The sequence below is a fragment of the Leuciscus leuciscus genome, assembly GCF_965113295.1.
Source record: "Leuciscus leuciscus genome assembly, chromosome: 19".
NCBI lineage: Eukaryota > Metazoa > Chordata > Actinopteri > Cypriniformes > Leuciscidae > Leuciscus > Leuciscus leuciscus.
Window position 1 is genome coordinate 33471049 of NC_138743.1, and position 17957 is coordinate 33489005.

The following is a 17957-nucleotide window of genomic DNA, read 5'->3' on the forward strand; positions in this document are numbered from 1 at the left end:
TTCGCCTGTGCTTCCCCCTAATATAGTCCCAAGTCAATATCTGCATAGCATAGGAAATCGTCTAGTGTTAATCTGCATCGCTATTTGTACTCGTTGTGAATACGCAGGCCACAAGAAGTAATTAGGTGGTTTATTTTATTTTTTTATATCACATTTACTCAGGACATGCTAGCTGGCAACAAAGGATTCCATTCATTATGCTAAGCTAAGCTAGCGCCGACCCTGTCAAACTAAAACAATGCATGCACTGAGACAAAAATGCATTTGCCCACCTATCTAAATGTAGGAAAGAAGGTGAATAAGCCCTATTTTAAAAAACAGTGGAGTGTTCCTTTAAGGTTATCAGATCATTACTTGAGTGTATTAAGCACATTCATGAGAGTCATTTTATCATCACCTGGAGCAAAGGACTCAAATTCTTGAAGGACAGGAAGGACCTTAGTGTTCCAGAACACAGATTCGTCCATGTTGTCATCACATGTGTCTCCATACCCAAGCATGGCTTCTACAGCAGAAAGACATGTAGTGGGCTTTAGACAGACAGACAGACAGATACTTATTTAAATAGACAGGTAGATGTACTTTATTGATCCTGGAAGGGAAATTCAGACAGTTCACCCCAGCAGTTCTTAAAGCATATGAATGTAATACAGAATGTTCAACACAGCATGAAAAGGTCAGAGCTTCACACCCACCCACATGCCTTTTCATTAGTGTCTGTTCTGTTCAAATGCTTCTGGGAGCATTTGCATTGTGGACGAGTTGCAGGAAGCAGTGTGGGTTGCGAAAACAACAGATCAAACGATCAGCTAGCATCTGGATAAAGAAACCTTGAGAAACTGCTGCAGCAAAAGTGGTTAAGGTTTCCAATCCGATCAGATGTTTGCGGCCACTGGCAAGATTGTGTCAGGAGCAAGATTTACAAGATTGTGAGAACTTCGCTTTGTTTATCACGTGTTTGACTGCCGGTTAGCGGTTTCAAGTGTATATTTATACAGTACAGAAATAGCAATGTACCTGGTTTTGATTCTCTTTCCGTGGACACATCAGTTTGCGGTATCCTGCTAATGACAAACATACAGTAAACAAAGTGTACATGCAGACCAGACAAAAAGAATAAATGACATAATTGTGTTTGAAACAGTGGTTAGATGAACAACAAAGCCTGGATGGCGTTTGAAAACGTTTGTGTGGATATAAATGCTAAATATGTACCAACATAAATACAAGTGTGTTCAGTGGGTACTTTTTAAATGCATAGCTTCTAGTAGAGTATTCTCATGGAATTCTCCTATTTTCCTTGCAGACACAAGAGGTCACTGTCGTGATATCCTGATGCAGAATTTCATTGCCCAATTTTTTGATTATATCTTTTACTGTGAGCACTGCTCAAAACCGGTTACTGGTGAAAAATAGATAACGTTTCAAAATGTGCTTGTGTAAATGTTCATTAAATCATGCGTCTATGTGAGGGCTACTGCAACACACAGGAAACCACATGTTCATGTGATCGTCTCAGAGCTAGTCACGCACTGTGTCACAGTAAATGTTATCTCAAAAATCAAGATAACTGTTAACACTGTTTTAGTCTGTGCTATCATTAATGTACTTGTACTGCCTAAAATTCACATACATTTTTTTTTTTTTTATAGTGAACTATATTGTAATCATTCATCTTTATCGTAAGTGGCATGGGCATTTCCTAAGGATTTTGAATAAATGATGGTATGGCGAGGCATTTATCATGTTTGGGCTTTGTACTGTCTCGATAATGCCTCTTTGTTGATGGGATGCCTCGGCCGAGACGTGATCTCATCGTGTGAATCTCAAATGAGACTGTACTGGTGGTCAACAGACCAGTCAGCCTGCCAGCCACAAACGGCCTGCATGATCTAATATCGCTCCATTAGCAACTATAACAAGGATATGGTAGAGAAAGAAGGAGAGAGAGGCTTGCTGCTTGACTTTAACTTACTATTAAAGTCCAGAGTGTCCGTAAATGCATCCAAATTGAATGCGATGCATTACGATTTTCATAAGTGAGCATTCTGGGCAATGTATTAATGAGAGAGCTTGGATCTGAATAAGCGAACCTTTTAACGTGGTCTTGCTGATAGATTACACAATTCTGTTGCATGTAATGGAAGATGTACACAAAAGAGGATATCAAACTCAGGTTATAAAAACATTGGTAATGAAAGGATTAATGCCACTGGGATCTACACTCTCTGAACAGGCACAGAGCATAAATCTATTTACTAAGTGAGTTTGATGGTGTATTGACAGTAGAGGTTTTTGTTATGAAGCCCAAAGCTGATTTCAAACCTCTGAATGTGCAGCAAAAAAAAGAGTTCATAAAATTGATATGTAACCTTCAAGTAGATAAACTCTTATGCTCAAAAAGCATACCTGTGTTTGATAAGTGTGTGCAGGGAAGTTTCGGAGGACGATTTTGTTTTATGCTCTGTAACATTAGCATAATGTAGCTTTTCTCTGTCATCTGGTTGGTCTACTTCGATCCTTGCCTCTAGAGACATATCTGAACAGGCACACAATAATACAACTTTAAACAGTCAAACAGTCAAAAACAAATAGATTTAATTCTTTTTTTTATCTTACCGATTACTCCTATATAGTTTGACAGGACAAACACACACATTTTGTTTTCTCAAAGCAAGCAAACTCAAGGCATTCATGGTAGAGTAACATCCTGAGGATATTGTAAACTGATCTATATCTGATTTTTGGAAGAGTCTATTCATTTCGGTTTGGTGTGAAACACTTCAACAGCTAGCGGATCGTCACAATGAAGTTATATAGGGTTATCAATATGTCAATATGTCTGACAGGCGAGTAAGCACTATTACTGCATAGCACTTTATTTTTTGGAAGATGAAGTATCCCTGTGAAAAATAAATAAAAAATAGATATATAGATTAATAAAACACTTTTATTTGATTTCTTACTCTTTGTGTGTGGTGTCATGAAGGGTAGTTGGTGGATGGATGCTGCTCTAAGCAGTCTGGCCCGAGAACCTCCTGATCCTATCCTGGTATTCCCTCGTTCAGCTGGGGGTTTGGGGAGAGTTGCTTCATTGTCACCGACATACTCATCCAGGGACACAGACAGCCTGGGTTTCTAGGAATGACAGAACTCTTCAATTGTTGTTCCCTGTTTTAGTCAGACAAAGTTTTAAAAAAGCCTCTTACATGTTCCAGTGGGCTGAGACGAGTTCCAGAGCCAGGCCTGGAGTCAGGAACTTCAAAATGGCGGCCATGAAGACTAGAAAAGAAATTTGGGAAGGCAATTAAAACCAGCGTAATATGAATAAGCAAACGGTTAATATTATAATTCAAGTACTTCATAGAGTGCAACAGTCGGGATCTGGAAGTAATTAAAAAAACACACATTCATTTTCTCCATAGGAGAATTGGTTTTTAACGATAACATAAACTTTTATAAGTTTTTTATAAAACTTTATCCTTGTTGGTTCACCCTACCAACTACGCAAAGCAGAGCTGGTCACTAACTCTTGATGGCTCAAATGTGGAGTTTTAAACAAAATTGAGGAATCTAGGAGTAATTTTTGATGCCAATCTAACATTTGAGCCACATGTTTTGAATACTGTCAAAATGTAATTCTTCCATCTTAGAAATATTGCCAGATTGCGTCCAATGCTGTCGTTTACAGTTGCTGAGAGATTGATAAACACTTTTGTGTTTTCCCGTATTGATTACTGTAATGCCTTGTTAGCTGGCGTATCAAAAGCTAATATACGTGATCATATTACTCCCGTTTTGGAGTCTTTGCACTGGCTTCCCATTAGGTTTAGGGTGGACTTCAAAATTTGTATGCTTACTTACAAGGCACTGCAAGGCACCTCAATACTTGACCGAGCTTTTAACTCCATATACTCCAAATCTTCGTTCTTCGGAAACTGGTCTTTTAACTGTTCCCTCAACTCATTTAAAATTAATGGAAGACAGGGCTTTTTCTTCATTAGCTCCAAAACTTTGGAATTCTCTACCGATTGAGATTAGGCAAGCTAAATCTTTTGGTATTTTCAAATCACAGCTTAAAACTCATTTTTTTAGGTTTGCTTTTAATTGATTTATTGTCTTTTATGTTTATTTTATGTATCTTTTTGTGCTGTATCTTTGTTGTTTTAATTGTTTCTGTACAGCGGTTTGAGATGTACATTTAAAGGCGCTATAGAAAATAAAGGTTATTATTATTATTATAATAAACTTAAAGACTTAATTTTTAAATAGCCTAAACGTGTTTAATAGAAAAATTCATGAAAACCTACAGTACATTACCCATGATTCTGCAAAAAAAAAAAAAGAAGTTATTAATCAATAGTTTTATATACATCAATCGCTTCATGGGATTGTAGTTCTTTCTCACATTAACTATTAACTGTCTAATTTTCAAATACTTTTTTGCTTCAAATCAAAGTTTGTAATGATGTGAGTGATTCACCTCGTAGCTGGTTGGTTCGGTTCATGGCTTATAGCTCTTAAATGAAGATTTTTTTTTTTTAAATCCCTATGGGGAAAATAATTTCAGAACCAAGGCTGCTGAAAACGTAGGCGGGTACTGTTGCACTCTATAATAAAAATCCATTCAATTATATTATAATAAGCATTAAATACATGCAAAAGAGGTGATAAACAAATAAGCTTATTATATCTGATGTTGTTTTACCTGAATGCAGATGGTGGTCGTCCATCATGTGCACGAGAAGAGGATTCTCCAAAGAGCTGCCGATGCTTCTCCTGAGGTGTGAAAGGTCGCTGTGTGGCAAGAGTCCTGAGAGAGCGACGAGCCTCTGACACGATCTCAGCACTTGTCTGTCTCCTGAGGCCAGGGCTCATGTGGATCTGCTTACTTTTGTCCTGCTGGAGCTCCATCCCAGAAATGCTTGATCCATAGGGATGTGTACCAGTATCAAAAGCCTGAGACCTTGACCACTATGCTATAACCAAAACTGGTTGGAAAGAGGCATAACTATGATAAAAGGAAGTGGAGCATTTATATTTTAAATAAAATTAACAGCCTCTTGTAAATATAAAGATTTAGCTGTCCCAGAAATCTATAGCAGACTTAACTGCATATTTTTCTGACATTCTTATATTACCTCAGTCTTCACAGTGGTTTGCTGTCCTGTAAGACTAGTTTTCAATATTTTATATTTTATTACTTTTATTTAACTAGATTTTACATTTTAAATGCACCCCCCAAACACGTGTTCAACTGTTTATTAACCGGAGTCATCATTCAGTGCAAGACAAGAATGCGCGTCCACGCACTGTCACCCTGGAAACACATAACGCTGCTACAGTAACTCGGGTGTAGCAAAACAAAACATTTAATTATAACGTAAAAAATAAACTAAAGAAAAAACTCGTACAATAAACAACTCGATTCGATATCTTAAATTCAGGAAACCAACAAAACAACAACAATAATCTACGACACTATTATTAGTATGAAGCGTTGCTTGCAGCCGACTTCATCGGAAAACTTGCTCTTTTAGGCAGTGCCAGCACAGAAAAAATTACCCTTTACCTTGATTTCCAAACGAGCCTGGGTTTCACGGTTTTAAATACATCATCTTTAATCCGGAAAGATGAGCGTGTGTGACAACAGAAAGAGGGACGCACACCACCACCGAGTCAATCACGGCCACGCGCATGGTCATGTGACACACGGAGGCTTTTGTTATGTGAAACCTACTGCCTTTTTACAAATTTCTTTGCCATTTTCTCTTCATTTTTAAGAGTTAGAACAAAGTAATAAGGATTCATTACCCGTAATTACATAGAGAGTTGATTACCTTAATATATAGGTGTGTTTTAAATCTTGTGAGCATCAACCATGACACATTTCCTACGAAAAAAGGTGAGACCATTTTTCAATTCAAGATCATTCAAACACTTTGACAGGTCTATTGTAACGAAAACAAAGTACATTTATTTTTTTATTTAGAATTAAACTAAATTAAGGCTTTATTCATATTCCTCCCCAAAACTCATATGCCTGGTGTTCAATGCAAAATCCTAAAATTCAGGCCCACAGAGACACGAGGCCACACGTAACCGAGAGATAACAAGTGAGCTGATACTTAACCACCCAGAATGACACATACAAGAGGAATTTAAAGCTACTAGTTTTAGCCTTGTTCTAATTAGGACAGTATTTTCCACTCAGAAATATCTCAGGTTTCTTGAAGTAGGTAACTTTTAAAGGGATAGTTCACCCAAAAATGAAAATTCTGTCATCATTTACTCACCCTCATGTTGTTCCAAACCTGTGTGAGTTTCTTTTCTTCTGTTGAACACAAAAGAAGATATTTTGAAGAATGTCAGTAACCAGACAAAATATCTTCCTTTGTGTTCAACAGAAGAAAGAAACTCTAAGACAGGTTTGGAACAGCTTGAGGGTGAGTAAATGACCATTTAAATTGTCTAGGTGTAGTATCCCTTCAATAGAGTATACACATGCAAATAGTGGATAATGTGTTTGTCTTTTGTAACTGAGACATCTGTTTTGTCTGTTGTGGTTTTAAAATAGTCATTTTCCACAAACATTTAAGTCTTCTGAGAATCTGTCCACCCATTGGCTGAATTGTATATTAGAGACATCAAACATCCTGACTGACTTACTGTAGACTGCCTATTAATATTATTAATAAGAAAATTTACATATATGAAGGAATAAGAACATTTTCTTCATGCAGTGTTTAAATTATCATCTCACATTGTTTAGTGGGTTATTTCAAAACTACTCTGCAAGCAAGACTAAAATGGTTTGTCTAACACACTATACGTACACCTCTTTCTCTGTTCCTCATGAAGTTAAATGCATGTATGAGCCGTCTGGTTAGATTTAAATAACTCTACAAGCTTCATTCTCATGGATACAAGACGCCTCACTGGTGTGATGTGATTGGAGGGGCTAGCCAATAAGGAGTTAGTACAAGAGTGCTCATTGGCCAATGGCTGCATAGATATGGTTGCCCTCTTTCATTGTCACTAGGGGAGTGTGGTGCCAAGGATGGCAATTTTGATAACATTATGTAAAGTGCACTGCATTTTTTCTGCCTGTCAGATTTTTGATAAGGCTCACATAAGGTGCGCACATCTGTATTTAGAGGGCTGCATGAGTGGTGTGAATTTAATTATCTTGTGAACCTTGACACATACGCACACACACACACACCACTGATGCTGGATGCTCTTCTTCTACGTCACTGAGGTAAATTGGTTTATTTTGCAAGGACCATCATTTTTCTGGCTGCTGTCTCCTTGGCAACCAGTTCCTTATGGGCAGTCTTTGGACACACATTGACTCCCTCACCTGGTGATAAGGAGAACGCAGTGATGGTTCACGAATGTATTACGAGGAGTTTAAGCAATGTGTTTGCTTAGACTTTACACAAAGAAAGAACTGTCAAACACTTTGAGCTTGTGTCAACATGTGGTCGAGAAGCACTACAGTTTTTGTTTTGACCAAGCACAAAGAGATTTCAACATTTGCTTTCGTGCAGACTTAGAGGGTTAGTTCACCCAAAAATGAAAATTCTGTCAGTAATTACTCACCCTCATGTTGTTCCAACCCCGTAAGACTTTCGTTCATCTTCGGAACACAAATTAAGATATTTTTGATGAAATCTGACAGCTGGATCACTCCTCCATAGGCTTCTAAGGGACTGAAACTTGCTGGCCCAGAAAAGTTATTAAAGAGATCGTTAATATAGTCCAAGTGACTCCAGTGGCTCAATCTTAAGTGTATAAAGCGACGAGAATACTTTTTGTGCGCAAAAAAAACAAAAATAACGACTTTATTCCACTATTCATTTCATTCTCTCTGGGCCTCGAGTTGGTTCACAGATACCCCTTTTCCACCAAGGCAGTGCTGGTGCCGGTTCGGAGCCGGTGCCTACTCGCGAACCAGTTCTTTGTGTTTCGACAGCCAAAGAACCGGTTCTCGGCCAGGAAAATTGGTTCCAAAGCGGCACCAACTCTTTGCTGGACTAGAACCGTTCTTTTATCACGTCATGCTTGCGTCTGGGGCTGGGGGCGGGGTTATTGTCGAACTTCTCGAACGTAACCTCCGTCTATAGTAATCCAGACGAGCAGCACAAATGTGTTCTAAACGTCTTCTTCTGACCCCAATATAGGATCGCAAAGCCAGGAGAAACATTTGCAGAAAGACGATGTAGTCCGCCATTGTAATTGTTGTGCTTGAAGTTGGCGCAAGTGTTTCTAGGAAAGCTAAGACGTAGCCTATGGCAACGTACACAGTGACGTAACGACGTCGTTCGCTGGGCTCTAGTCAGTGGAAAAACAAACCGGTTCTGAGAAGGTTCGCAAGTTGAACCAACTTTGAACCAGCACCAGTTCCGAACCAGTTCTTTTTTGGTGGAAAAGGGGTAATAGTGTTTTTGCGCAGCTCGTCTGTGTTACACGTCACCACGTAGGCTCACTATTGGCCGACGCTGGTCATGTGTGTAATGCCTGTCACGTACAACACTGACGCGCTGCGCAAAAACACTACGTGAACCAACTCGAGGCCCAGAGAGAATGAAATGAATAGTGGAATAAAGTCGTTATTTTTGTTTTTTTTGCGCACAAAAAGTATTCTCGTCGCTTTATAAACTTAAGATTGAGCCACTGGAGTCACTTGGACTATATTAACGATCTCTTTAATAACTTTTCTGGGCCAGCAAATTTCAGTCCCTTAGAAGCCTATGGAGGAGTGAGACAGCTCTCAGATTTCATCAAAAATATCTTAATTTGTGTTCCGAAGATGAACGAAAGTCTTACGGGGTTGGAACAACATGAGGGTGAGTAATTACTGACAGAATTTTCATTTTTGGGTGAACTAACCCTTTAATGCGAAACCATGAAATCAAATTTGACAAGTCTTTTTTTTTAATGCAATTTTGCAGTGTTTATTATCAATTATTTATTCGTTTCACTTTGATATATGTCCAATAGGGAAGAAAGGAAGTTCTCAACTGGGATACAATGGGATAATTAAGGTCCGTCACTTTTAGGCCTGTCTGGCTGTTGTAGATCATGTGCTGCTTAGCATATTTATCTGTGTTTGATCCGTGAAAGTAGGATAGAGGAACAAACGTGGCTGGAAATGTCACTGACTAAGCTGGGGATTGTTCAGATTGTCATGCCTCAGTGGTACAAGTAACCAAATCCCAGAATACATTGCTGTCATTGTCTCTTCCCAACACATACTCAATCACTTGTTCTACCTCGCTTGACACAAATAAAAATACCTGTGTGTCGTACCAGACAAGTTTTAGTCCACTCAGCATAAATAAAAACACATCTTCAAGCATGTACACTAGGCCAGGATAGACTGTCAGGGTAAAAATTACATTGCTGTTGGAGCCATAGCCTTGTGGGCAGTGCTCTGACCAATGGTGGAACAGATCTTGTGTATATATATATATATATATATATATGAAGAGTTCAGATGCAAAAGCCTCTAAGTGCCATCTGAAATGTTCTTCTAGAATGATCATTTTTATCAAGCTTGTATATTTAAGTTCAATAATTTCACTTAAATGGCAATGCAAATTACCTATTAATTGTCATTTAAGTGAAATTACTTAACTTAAATATACAAGCTTTATAAAAATGATCATTCTAGAAGAAAATATCAGATGGCACTTAGAGGCTTTTGCATCTGAACTCTTCATATATATATATATACAGTGCCCTCCACAATTATTGAACCCCCTGGTAAATATGATCAAAATTGGCTGTAAAAAATAAATCTGCATCGATTATCCTTGTGATCTTTCATTCAAAAAATGCGCAAAATTCTAACCTTTCATTGAAGTAAAAGAATTGAAAGTGGGGGGAAAATCACATTATGAAATAAATGTTTTTCTCCAAAACACGTTGGCCACAATTATTGAAACCCTTTTATTAAATACTTTTTGCAATCTCCTTTTGCCAAGATAACAGCTCTGACTCTTCTCCTATAATGCCTGATGAATTTGGAGAATAACTGACAAGAGATCAGAGACCATTCCTCCACACAGAATCTCTCCAGATCCTTCAGATTCCCAGATCCATGTTGGTGCTTCTCCTCTTCAGTTCAGCCCACTCATCAGGTCAGGGGACTGAGACGGTCATGGCAGAAGCTTCATTTTGTGCTCCACAACAAATTTTTGTTTTGATTTTGATGTTTGTTTTGGATCGTTGTCCTGATGGAAGATCCAACCACGGCCCATTATAAGATTTCTAGCAGAAGGCGTCAGGTTTTGATTTTTTATCTGTTGATATTTGATAGAATCCACAATGCCATGTATCTGAACAAGAAGTCCAGGACCTCCAGCAGAAAAATATGCCCACAACATTAAAGATCCAATGGTATATTAAATTGTACACATGGGGTACTTTTTATCCTTGTGTTCACAAAACCCATCTAGTGTGTTTGCTGCCAAAAAGCTCTGTTTTAGTCTCATCTGACCACAGAACCCTGTGTTGTTTGAAGATCCAGTCGTGTCTGACAATTAAATTTGCTGGAATTTGTTTTTGGAGGAGCGAGGAGTTTTTTTTTTAAACCCTCCCAAACAACATGTGGGGATGTAGGGGTTGTTTGATAATTTTTTTTTTAGGCTTTCTGACCCCAAGACTCAACTAATCTCTGCAATTCTCCATCTGTGATCCTTGGAGAGTCTTTGGCCACTCAAACTTTCATACTCGCCGTGCATTAAGACAGTATAGACACACGTCCTTTTCCTGGCAGATTCATAACATCTTTAGTTGGTTATAACTTCTTAATTATTGCCCTGATGGTCAAAATGGGGATTTTCAATTCTTTAGCTATTGTCTTACAGCCACTTTCTAGTTTGTGATGCTCAACAATCTTTTGCTACGCATCAGAACTGTATTCTGTGGTTTTACTCATTGTGATGGATGATTAAGGGGATTTGGCCTTTGTGTTTCCTCATATTTAAACTCCTGTGAAACACGAAGTCATAGCTGGACAGTTTCATGTTCCTAGTCACCCTGGTGTACTAAAAAAGGTAAATATTAATGGGAATATACTTCAGAGATATTTTACTCGTAAAAAATTCTAGGGGTTTCAATAATTGTGGCCAACATGTTTTGGAGAAAAACATTTATTTCATAATGTGATTTCCCCCCACTTTCAATTCTTTTACTTCAATGAAAGGTTAGAATTTTGCACATTTTTTGAATGAAAGATCACAAGGATAATCGATGCAGATTTATTTTTTACAGCCAATTTTGATCATATTTACCAGGGGGTTCAATAATTGTGGAGGGCACGGTATATATATAACATTTTTATGTATAAACCTCTGTAGTATTTTGGAATTAACATGAACATAAATATAGGCGAGATCTGTATTGTGTTTAGAAACAATTGTTGTGCTTTCCATCTAACATTTTAATTTGCTGAGAGAAAAAATTGTGAGAACAAGCAGCTGACATTGCCATTTTCTTTCCTAACAGAGTGGCTTTGATTATGACGCAGTGACGACAGACTGCTGATTGACTCATCTGCTGTCCAGAAAAGTCAGACACACACTCTCTCACTTTGTTCTGCGAGCTCTGAGTGGGGTGCTATAGCAATGAATCCAGTTCCGGTTGCACAAGATACAATGCAGAGCACGCTAAGCTAAGGTAGGTGAAGGGTGATGGGATGGAATTTGAGGTTGAATGAATGATGACAGCAGTGACAGAAATTAACTTTTCTATTAAGTAGTGATATTTACACTTAAACTGATTTAAACTGATTTCCAAGGGTGTTTTTTACCTCTATAAGGGCATTTTTCTAAACTTATTAAATGTATGATTTTTTTGTGTGTTAAATTCAGTTACAATAATAAGATACTATAGGGCTGTTACCAATCAAATGAAATCAGTATCAACAACATCCACCTTTGCACTGCAGAGTTGGCACAGAATCTGCATCTGAAATGGCATTTAGATGTGTTTACACTGCTGCACATAGCCGTCATGAAGGCATTTGAACTGTGATTTCAGTTGCATATTTTGTATATAGAAAAGTTAAATGATTGGGGAAAAAAAATACATAATTTGTTTGAATATGAAACTAAAACTGCCTGTAGGTGGCGGCAAGTCACTGTATTAATGAGTGAGTCATTGAGTCATTCAACCGATTTGTTCAGAACGGCTTATTCATTCATGACCAAAGCAAGTGACTGCTTTTATGAATGTGTCATTGAATCATTCACACTCAACTGATCTTTCAGTATTGTAACACCTGTGTGTATTGCTCAGAGTTGATAAGGATAAAGCAGTGATGTATCTTTTTTTTTGGAAATATTTTTGTTGCAAAGCAGACCAAAAACAGACAATATTGACAATATATTAGTCACTTCATATTAATTTCAGAATCGTTGTATAAGTATCACATTTACAATTGTGCTGATATTCAGGTAAAACAGCAGTTTTGGGTTAAAAAAACCCCCAACAACTTATACAGGGTCATTTTTGCCCCAATATCTTTTACCCCAATTGGGCAATATTTTTTTTAAGGTTTTTTTTTTTTTTACTTTTGTCAATGCAACATACCTCTGACACCCTTCTACGGATGTGCAGGACAATATTGTCACACCCTGAGCCAAAAAAGTCCAATTTTTTTCAACCCAGCTATACACCTATAATGTAAAGGTATAATCAGACTAACACACACTAATACTGCTGTTAGATAATTGGATGGAATGTTCCAGTCATGGAATGATGGCACAGCTAACACTCATTAGAGCTTAATTATTGCAGTCATAATGGCAGGTGATATGATTTAGTACTGTCACCTGACACCCATGTCACCTGACACGCATTTACAGTATGTGGATGATGAAGTACTGTACATATAGTCAGCCAACACTGATAGTATGGTACAGGACTTCCTTTTAATGATTATTTTCTTAAGTTTATTTGAGGATTTCATTGGATGTGAACACAATGGGACTCTTTGTCTTTGTGCATTGTGTTTGTGGGATGCTATACACTACTGTTTGCCTTCCCCCTTTCCCCTGACCAAAGATTTATGTAGGTACAGCCCTATATCCCCCTTCACTGCTGATTAGAAGGTTCCCTAAGGACTGTCATAAATGTGCTCTATCTATTTCTCCCTCTATCCTTCTTTCTCATCCCCCCCATCTACAGTACATTACTCTGTGATTTTATTCCCATGCTCATGTCCGTGGGTCTGTATGCTCTGTAATGAATAGAATCTATAGCTCTCATCTGGCCTGGGAAACAAAGAGATGAGTGTGCAGTTGGATGGTTGGTGTGTGTATGTCTGTGTGAGAAGGGTCAGGGTGAATATGTCTATGTTATGTGAGAGATGCACATGATGGTGCTAATAAATCATGACTTTGGCCTATTTTCCTTTAGTAATCATGTCAGAAATCACCAAGGGCACAGATTGTGTACAGTAGATTATCTCTCTATTGTCTCACAAAGCATAGGGACTCATTTATTCTGTCTCAGTGACAGAGAGAGGTTGTAATAAAAGAAAGGAATAGTCCAAGAGAGAGAATGGCCACTGAGAGATGAAAGGAATAGGAGAATAGGATCAAGGATCAGATGGTAGAGAATCTTTGTTGGACATTATAGCAATATCCAGTGCTGGCTGTTTCCTTCTCTCTTCCCTGACATACACACATTTGCATGTGTGTGTGTGTTTGAGAGAGATGTTTTAATATACAGTACAGGCCAAAAGTTTGGACACATTACTATTTTTAATGTTTTTGAAAGAAGTTTCTTCTGCTCATCAAGCCTGCATTTATTTGATGAAAAATACAGAATTTTTTTTATATTGTGATATATTATTACAATTTAAAATAATTGGTTTTCAGTTTATTATACTTTAAATTATCATTTATTTCTGTGATGCAAAGCTGAATTTTCAGGATCATTAATCCAGTCTATCACATGATCCTTTAGAAATCATTCTAATATGATGATTCATTATCAAAGTTGGAAACAGTTCTGCTGCTTAATATTTTTTCATAACCTGTGATACTTTTTTAGGATACTTTGATGAATAAAAAAAATATATAAAAAAAGAAGGAAATGTTTTAAAAATAGAAATCTTTTGTAACAACAATATACACTACTGGTCAGTAATTTGGGGTCAGTGATTTTTTTTCTTTCTTTTTTTGAAATAAAATAAATCAATACTTTTATTCAGCAAGAATGTGTTAAATTGATAAAAAGTGATTGTAAAGAAGATTTATATTATTAGAAAATATTTTTTTATTTTGAATAAATGCAGTTCTTTTTAACATTTTATTCATCAAATATATTAGGCAGCAGAACTGTTTCCAACACTCATAATAAATCAGAATATTAGAATGATTTCTAAAGGATCATGTGATAGACTAGATGTCACATGTGACACTGAAGACTGGAGTAATGATCCTGAAAATTCAGCTTTGCATCACAGAAATAAATGATAATTTAAAGTATAATAAATTGAAAACCAATTATTTTAAATTGTAATAATATATCACAATATTACATTTTTTTCCCTGTATTTTTGATCAAATAAATGCAGGCTTGATGAGCAGAAGAAACATCTTTCAAAAACATAAAAAATAGTAATGTGTCCAAACTTTTGGCCTGTATGGATGATCTAGAATTTTTCAACTTGGATGGTAAATATTTAGGAACCTCAACAAAATATATGATATAAAACGAATTGTAAGAACTACTCTGATTCTCGTTAAAATATAACTTGAACAAACTCAATGTTGTAACGAAAACTTGTTGCATAAATCCTCACAAAATGTGGCAAATAAAATCACTTGTGACAGGTGCATTTTCTCAGATCACTGTTCTTTGATAAAATTGAGTTATCCAGCAACTGTGACCTAGTAACATAAGACACATAAGACACAAAACACTAACACTAACATAAACATAGGCCTATTATTACATAATAATAATAATAATTAATATAAAAAAACTAACTTTATGCATGGAAAAACATCTAAATAATTCCATTGTGGCACAATTTTGGACCAGTATACTGTATATGGCTTTATAGGGCATAATACAGTCTTGGCCTCTTCACCTTTACGCCAAATAATGCAGAAAATCAAACGCATGTTGACTACATGAATATGATGTTGGCAATAAATTGAGACTAAACCACATTAAACATTATTTACTTCTTTCTGAGATGCGGCACAGGGCAATAAAAGAGGAGACATACTAAAACATGCATGGATTAAGTCTTTGTGACTGGTTCACGCTTACAGCTCACAGTTACTAAATGAAGCTGGCTGCAATGACTACAGATTCACAGGATCTTGTGCTGTGCAATTAGATCAGGCCTCTGTTGTTTGAAAAGAGCGAGCTAATGCACAGCTGATTGAGTAGATTGATGTGTCCTTCACTTAAGGATTTCTGTGTCTGCATTGATTTCAGGTTCTCGCTGATCACAGAACTGCACATTTCCCTGTCCATTCATCATGCTGCTTAATGGGCGTCTCTCCTTCGCCTCCACCATGTTCTCCTCTCGCTTTATCTCTCTTGTACAGACCCATAAACAGTTGCAATTTCCTTTTCATTTAGCCTACACATATAGGTATTTAAACTCTGAAATACTTCTTCTGGGAACACTGTTTTCTTTCTGATGTTCTACATCTCCAACATGTGTGTGGACAGCATCTCGGACAGTCTTCACATCGTAGAGACGAGAGGAGTGCAGAGCACACTACTAAAGTGAACACTGTGGATGCTTCTAAATTGAGGATTTTATGGAAATTAAAGAAAATTCAAAATTTCAAGGAAATTAGGGAGGAACCCACACTTTATTTATAAATGTCTCTTTATCTTAAAAAGATGTCCAGGATTATCAACATATGATTCTACATTCTTAATAATTGAGAAAGAGGAAATCAGAAGGAAAACAGAACTAAAATGCAACAATTGTACAAAGTTTATCCCCAACGAAGTATAGTAAAATAAATGTTATTAATATAATTAAGGAAATTAAATCAGGAAAATATATTAACTTTAGAGGAATTAAAGGAATACTCCACTTTTTTTTGGAAATAGGCTCATTTTCCAACTCCCCCAGAGTTAAACAGTTGAGTTTTACCGTTTTCTAATCCATTCAGCCGAACTCCAGGTCTGGCGGTACCACTTTTAGCATAGCTTAGCATAGATCATTGAATCGGACAGGACCATTAGCATCTCTCTCAAAAAAATGACCAAAGAGTTTTGATATTTTTCCTACTTAAAACTTGACTCTTCTGTAGTTTCATCGTGTACTAAGACCGACGGAAAATGTAAAGTTGCGATTTTCTAGGCTGATATGGCTAGGAACTATACTCTCATTCCTGCGTAATAATTCGCAAAGAAAATCGCAACTTTACATTTTCCGTCGGTCTTAATACACGATGTAACTACAGAAGAGTTTTAAATAGGAAAAATATCAAAACTCTTTTGGTCATTTTTTTGAGAGAGATGCTAATGGTCCTGTCCGATTCAATGATCTATGCTAAGCTATGCTAAAAGTGCTACCGCCAGACCCGGAGTTCGGCTGAATGGATTCGAAAACGGTAAAACTGAACTGTTTAACTCTGGGGGAGTTGTAAAATTAGCCTATTTCCAAAAAAAGTGGAGTATCCCTTTAAATTAGAGAAATTAAGGAGAGATTTAAAAAATTTAGTCCACACCTATGCATAATAATAGGAAAATTTAGAAATTTGAACGGGATGCATTTGAAACCTGACAGTAATTGTCTTGAAATATACAAAAGCAGTGAATTTATTACAGATGCGGCACTTTGATGGCTGTAAATTGGTTTAATATAGAGACATAATCTTTGTAATCTTGCTGCAGTATAGCATTGTACAAACCCTATTCCACCTTGATGTGATTTGCCCAGCACTTTTTTCCCTGGATGGTTTTGGAGGCTGTCAGTCAGCATAGACCTGTGTATGGGGCTTTAAAACATGAGATGTGCTACAACCACTAAAGAAGAAAAAAGAAAGTAATCTACACTAATCACTAATTAACTCATTAGCTGTTGAATGAGTTGATCATCCTGTCCCACCCCAACTCTAAATGCTGAGTGTATACATGCCTATGTCCTGCTTCTGTACTGCACGCACGTGTGTGACAAAGCCTAAAGGCGTTTTCAGTCACAGATCCCAGAATGCTGTACGTCACATTGCTTTGAGGCAGATTGTATTCTACTGCCTAATGGATAGTGAACCCGAGATCCCTCACACACACAGGCTCTCTCTCTCTCTTTTAGTTTCTCTGTCTCTCATTTACCATGTCACACTATCCCTTCAGCAATGACATCACCACACCACATCCCAGTTCTCGAATCCCCATGTCATCAATCTCTCCTCACATAGTTTGACCAGTCAGACCATAGCAATGACAGGTCTGGCCTCACCTGAGGAGTCAGAGGTTTAGGCATTCATGGCATGCACTTGATTCACAATGTAAATGCCTATTGGCCCTTTTTAGCTCACATTATTTGTTGTGTACACACAAATGCACTATTATAAAACAATGCCATACACACCTAATTGCTCATACTGTTACTTATCTGTCATCATCGATATTTTGATATACTCGCACGTGACTATTTTTATTTTTTCTATTATTTCTTAATTTTTGTTTATGCCGTTTCATCTAATATTTATATTTTATTTCAGCTTTATTTCAATTATCAGGGGAGAAAATGTAATAGTTTTACTTTTAGTTTAACTTAACAAAAAAACAACACTGAGTCTTAAAACAAGATTTATTTTAAATTATGAATTTTGATGAAGAAGACCATTTAACTTTGAAGTCAGATTTGAGTCGGCATACTGTTCCCACAGCAAACAGCACACCTTGAATACACAAACCTCTGATCCACAGTATTGGCAAAACAGATTTGCCCTTAA

General features: G+C 37.0%; 1 protein-coding gene and 2 long non-coding RNA genes across 7 annotated transcripts in view; 2 read left to right on the forward strand and 1 right to left on the reverse strand.

Annotated features, from left to right (window-relative positions):
* armc2 (armadillo repeat containing 2) overlaps positions 1-5831 on the reverse strand; it is a 21865-nt gene extending 16034 nt beyond the window's left edge. Inside the window, exons 1-7 of one of the 5 annotated variants that reach the window (XM_082147904.1) lie at positions 5573-5831; positions 4709-4991; positions 3210-3282; positions 2967-3138; positions 2410-2539; positions 1018-1064; positions 398-505 (exon numbers count right to left, since the gene is read on the reverse strand). In XM_082147904.1, coding sequence (XP_082004030.1) covers positions 398-505; positions 1018-1064; positions 2410-2539; positions 2967-3138; positions 3210-3282; positions 4709-4914 — 736 coding nt within the window. In that variant the 5' untranslated portion in view covers positions 4915-4991; positions 5573-5831. Of the gene's footprint in view, positions 1-397; positions 506-1017; positions 1065-2409; positions 2540-2966; positions 3139-3209; positions 3283-4708 lie in introns of all 5 variants that reach the window. The other 4 variants (XM_082147903.1, XM_082147902.1, XM_082147905.1 and 1 more) reach the window with 4 other exon arrangements.
* Positions 1-16388, forward strand: part of LOC309482585 — a 23549-nt gene extending 7161 nt beyond the window's left edge. The window contains exons 2-3 of the long non-coding RNA XR_014200321.1: positions 11518-11688; positions 15472-16388. This is a non-coding gene — a long non-coding RNA (uncharacterized lncRNA). The remainder of the gene's footprint in view (positions 1-11517; positions 11689-15471) is intronic.
* The window catches only part of LOC309482595, a 475034-nt gene that overhangs the window by 428929 nt on the left and 28148 nt on the right, over positions 1-17957 (forward strand). The window lies entirely within an intron of this gene.